Genomic DNA, 3,862 nt, shown 5'->3' with positions numbered 1-3,862 from the left:
GATTCTGCCAGTCCGTGGTGAGTAATCGCAGTCCTGATGTCCAGAAGTTATTTTCGGTCATWAGAGATGGTAGCGGCAACATTATGTACAAAATAACGCAAATAAACAAACAAAAAAAGATAATTGGTTGGGGGCACGTAAAACATCAGCCTTCTTCTCCGGCGCCATTGTTACATGCTGCTCAGGACTGTGTGTAAAATCCATCCCTCCAAACCTGTTGTTATTCTCCCCAGACGACCTCCCCAGGACGAAGAGGCTTCAGGTCTACAAACCTCCCACCCCAGAGATGCTGGCATACCTGGACTTCAGTGTGTCCACCATGGGCATCCTGGCTGGAGTCAAGGTAAACTAACCCCTGACTGTACCTGGACTTCAGTGTGTCCACCATCGGCATCCTGTCTGGAGTCAAGGTAAACTAACCCCTGACTGTACCTGGACTTCAGTGTGTCCACCATCGGCATCCTGTCTGGAGTCAAGGTCTGACCTACAACCTACAGTAGTTATTCTGCTGCAGGGTTAGAGGGACCTGGGAACACAGACTGTGTACTGCCCATACTGTACACTGTTTGAACGGTAATACCAGAGAGACTGTAGTGTGCCACTAGACAGTCGTTCTGTTATCTCTTCCTCCAGATGTCCCATGCTGCCACCAGTGCCTTGTGTCGCTCCATCAAGCTGCAGTGTGAGCTGTACCCGTCCCGCCAGATAGCCATCTGTCTGGACCCCTACTGCGGCCTGGGCTTGGCTCTCTGGTGCCTCAGCAGGTAAAGGACATGTACAGTACATAGCAATATTTTGGGACTAAACTAGCACAGTTAGTGCTCATGTGGTGTAGCTGGGAGATCCTGGTTCCTCTAGAGTTAACAATAACCTGTCTTCTCTGTCTCTCTGTCTCTCTCTAGTGTATACTCTGTCCTCCAGTCGATCTTGCTCTCTAGAGTGAACAATACACTGGTCTCTCTTCTCTGTCTCTCTAGTATACTCTGCACTCCAGTCGATTCTGGTTCCCTAGAGTTGAACAATAACCTGTCTCTCTCTGTCTCTGTCTCTCTCTAGTGTATACTCTGCCTCCACGTCTTGGTTCCTCTAGAGTTGAACAATAACCTGGTCTCCTCTCTCTGTCTCTCTCTAGTTGTGATACTCTGGCCACCAGTCGATTCTGTTTTCCTCTAGAGTTGAACAATAACCTGGTCTCTCTCTCTCTGTCTCTCTCTAGTGTATTACTCTGGTCCCAGTCGATTCTGCTCCTCTAGAGTTGACAATAACCTGGCTCTCTCTATGTCTCTCTCTAGTGATACTCTGCCACCCAGATCTGTCTTCCTCTAGAGTTGAACAATAACCCGTCTCTCTCTCTGTCTCTCTCTTAGTGTAATACTCTGGCCACCAGTCTCCTGGTTCCTCTAGAGGATGAGAACAATAACCTGGTCTCTCTCTCTCGTCTCTTCTCTAGTGTGATACTCTGGCCACCAGTCGATCCTGGTCCTCCTCTAGAGTTGAACAATAACCTGGTCTCTCTCTCTCTGTCTCTCTCTAGTGTTACTACTCTCACCAGTCGATCCTGGTTCCTCCTCTAGAGTTGAACAATAACCTGTCTTCTCTCTCTCTGTCTCTCTCCATGTATACTCTGGCCACCAGTCGATCTGGTTCCTCCTCTAGAGTGAACAATAACCTGTCTGCCTCTCTGTCTCTCTCGTCTCTCCATGTGTATCTCTGGCCACAGTCAGTCCTGGTTCCCCTCTAGAGTTGAACAAATAAACCGGTCTCCTCCTCTCTGTCTCCTCTCAGTGTATACTCTCCCTCAGTCGATTCCTGGTTCTCCTCTAGGAGAGTTGAACAACTATACCTGGTCTCTCTCTCTCTGTCTCTCTCTTAGTGTATACTCTGGCCACCAGTCGATCTGGTTTCCTCTAGGTTGAACAAATAACCTGGTCTCTCTCTCTCTGTCTCTCTCAGGTATACTGTGGCCCCAGTCATCCTGGTTAGATTGAACCTAATACATAACCTGTCTCTCTCTGTCTCTCTCTATGTATACTCTGGCCACCATCGATCCTGGTTCCTCCTCTAGAGTGAACAATAACCTGGTCTCCTCTCTCTGTCTCTCTCTAATTATACTCTGCCACCAGTCGATCCTGGTTCCTCCTCTAGAGTGAACAATAAACCTGGTCTCTCTCTCTCTCTCTCTATGTTATACTCTGGCCAACAGTCGATCCTGTTCACTCTTAAGGTTGAAACAATAACCTGGTCTCTCTCTGTCTCTCTCTAGTGATAACTCTGCCACCAGTCGATCCTGGTTCCCCTCAGCCAGGTTGGACAATATACTGGTTCTCTCGTCTCCTCTCTAGTGTATACTCTGGCCACCAGTTCGATCCTCTCGTCCCTCTCTAGAGTTGAACAAACCTGTCTCTCTCTGTCTCTCTCTAGTTATACATCTCGCCACCAGTCGATCCTGGTTCCTCCTCTAGAGTTGACAGTAATGTTCTCTGTGGTTTGCAGCTGTCAGCCAAGTATAAAGTCAGAATCACACTATTCTGCTGCTCCTACTCGTCATGGAGATGTGTACCAAGGGCCTGGAACACAGACTGAGACACTACGCGTAGTGATACACACACCACTCAGGCAGCAAACACACCACACACACTCACGCATGACGCACACACACCACACACACTGCCCTGCATGATACTTCCTTTTCTTTCTCTTCCCCCTGTGTGTGTGTGTGTGTGGGATGCTGTGTGTGCCGACATGTGTGTGTGTGTGTGATTGTGTGTGTTGTGGTCGTGGGTTTCGTGGTGTGTGTGTTGTTTGCTGTTCGTATGTTGCGTAACATAAAACCTGTCGTGTGTTAGGACCTGTATGTTTAGCGGAGGCGTCCTCGTATCACCTACAGTCTCCTTCTCTAAGATCTTTAAAACCTGGGTTTGTCTCCTCGAGCCTTCAGCACCACGTTCGCTGCAGGTCAACATGCCGTCTGTCTGCAGGTGAGTGCGACATAGAACGATTAGATGATATCTGGTTATAGACGATAATTGTTCTGTTCAACCACCATTATCTAATGACTACAAAAAATAGAGGGAGATATTTTGTCTCGTGTGAGATGACGTGTTTCAGAAAGTATTCAGAACCTCTTCACTTTTCCACCTTTTTTACATTAACAGCCTATTCTACAATGGAATATTAAATATACTTTTTCCTCCATCAACCTACACACAATACCCCATAATGAGAAAGCACAAAAATTTTTTTAAATTCTTGCACCAAAAAAACTGTAAATACCTTATTCCTTTGGAGCCTTTATCCAGCTAGTCTGAACGTATCCTGATGCTGTGAGCCGTTATCAGTTTAGCTATGTCCGTTGGAATAGCCTTTATCCACTATCTATTCGCTGTGGAGCCCGTATATCCAGCATCAGCATATAATATCCCTTTTGAGCCTTTAACTTTATCTTATCTTCTACTATTCGCACTAAGTGGAGAGCCGTCTCTTATATCACTCTATACCACCTTCTCCTAAACTAAAACCTTGTGTCTCCCTAGCCGTCGCACACGTCTCGCAGGTCAACATTCATTTTCACAAAATAGATTAACGTTATACATAGATATTTCTTTCAACTCCACAATCATAAAATAAAATATGCAACCCAACTCCCACTCCCACTATACACCTTTCAATATAACACAACAAAATAATACATGACACTGAACCTTACCCTAACAGCCCTTTTACCTATCTCTATCCTTTTTACTAAATTCCAGCTACTAATCTTGTGACCGTTATCCAAGCTAGCCCTATGTCCCTTGGACACGTTAATCTATGGAACGCGATGGTGCTGTACCTTCCCTACTTGCTTCTAGCTACTATGCCT

The 3,862-nt window shown here is 46.3% G+C and overlaps 1 protein-coding gene across 1 annotated transcript in view; it reads left to right on the top strand.

Moving 5' to 3' along the window:
• Positions 1–233: 233 nt before the first annotated feature.
• The window catches only part of LOC112078939 (disco-interacting protein 2 homolog A), a gene marked incomplete at both ends in the record, with an annotated part of 16,023 nt that continues 12,394 nt past the window's right edge, over positions 234–3,862 (top strand). Inside the window, 2 exons of the mRNA XM_024145039.2 lie at positions 234–343; positions 634–764. Of these exons, the coding sequence (XP_024000807.2) occupies positions 234–343; positions 634–764 (241 nt within the window). The remainder of the gene's footprint in view (positions 344–633; positions 765–3,862) is intronic.

Source organism: Salvelinus sp. IW2-2015, unplaced genomic scaffold, assembly GCF_002910315.2.
Source record: "Salvelinus sp. IW2-2015 unplaced genomic scaffold, ASM291031v2 Un_scaffold6554, whole genome shotgun sequence".
NCBI lineage: Eukaryota > Metazoa > Chordata > Actinopteri > Salmoniformes > Salmonidae > Salvelinus > Salvelinus sp. IW2-2015.
This window is presented reverse-complemented; position numbering and strand designations above follow the sequence as displayed.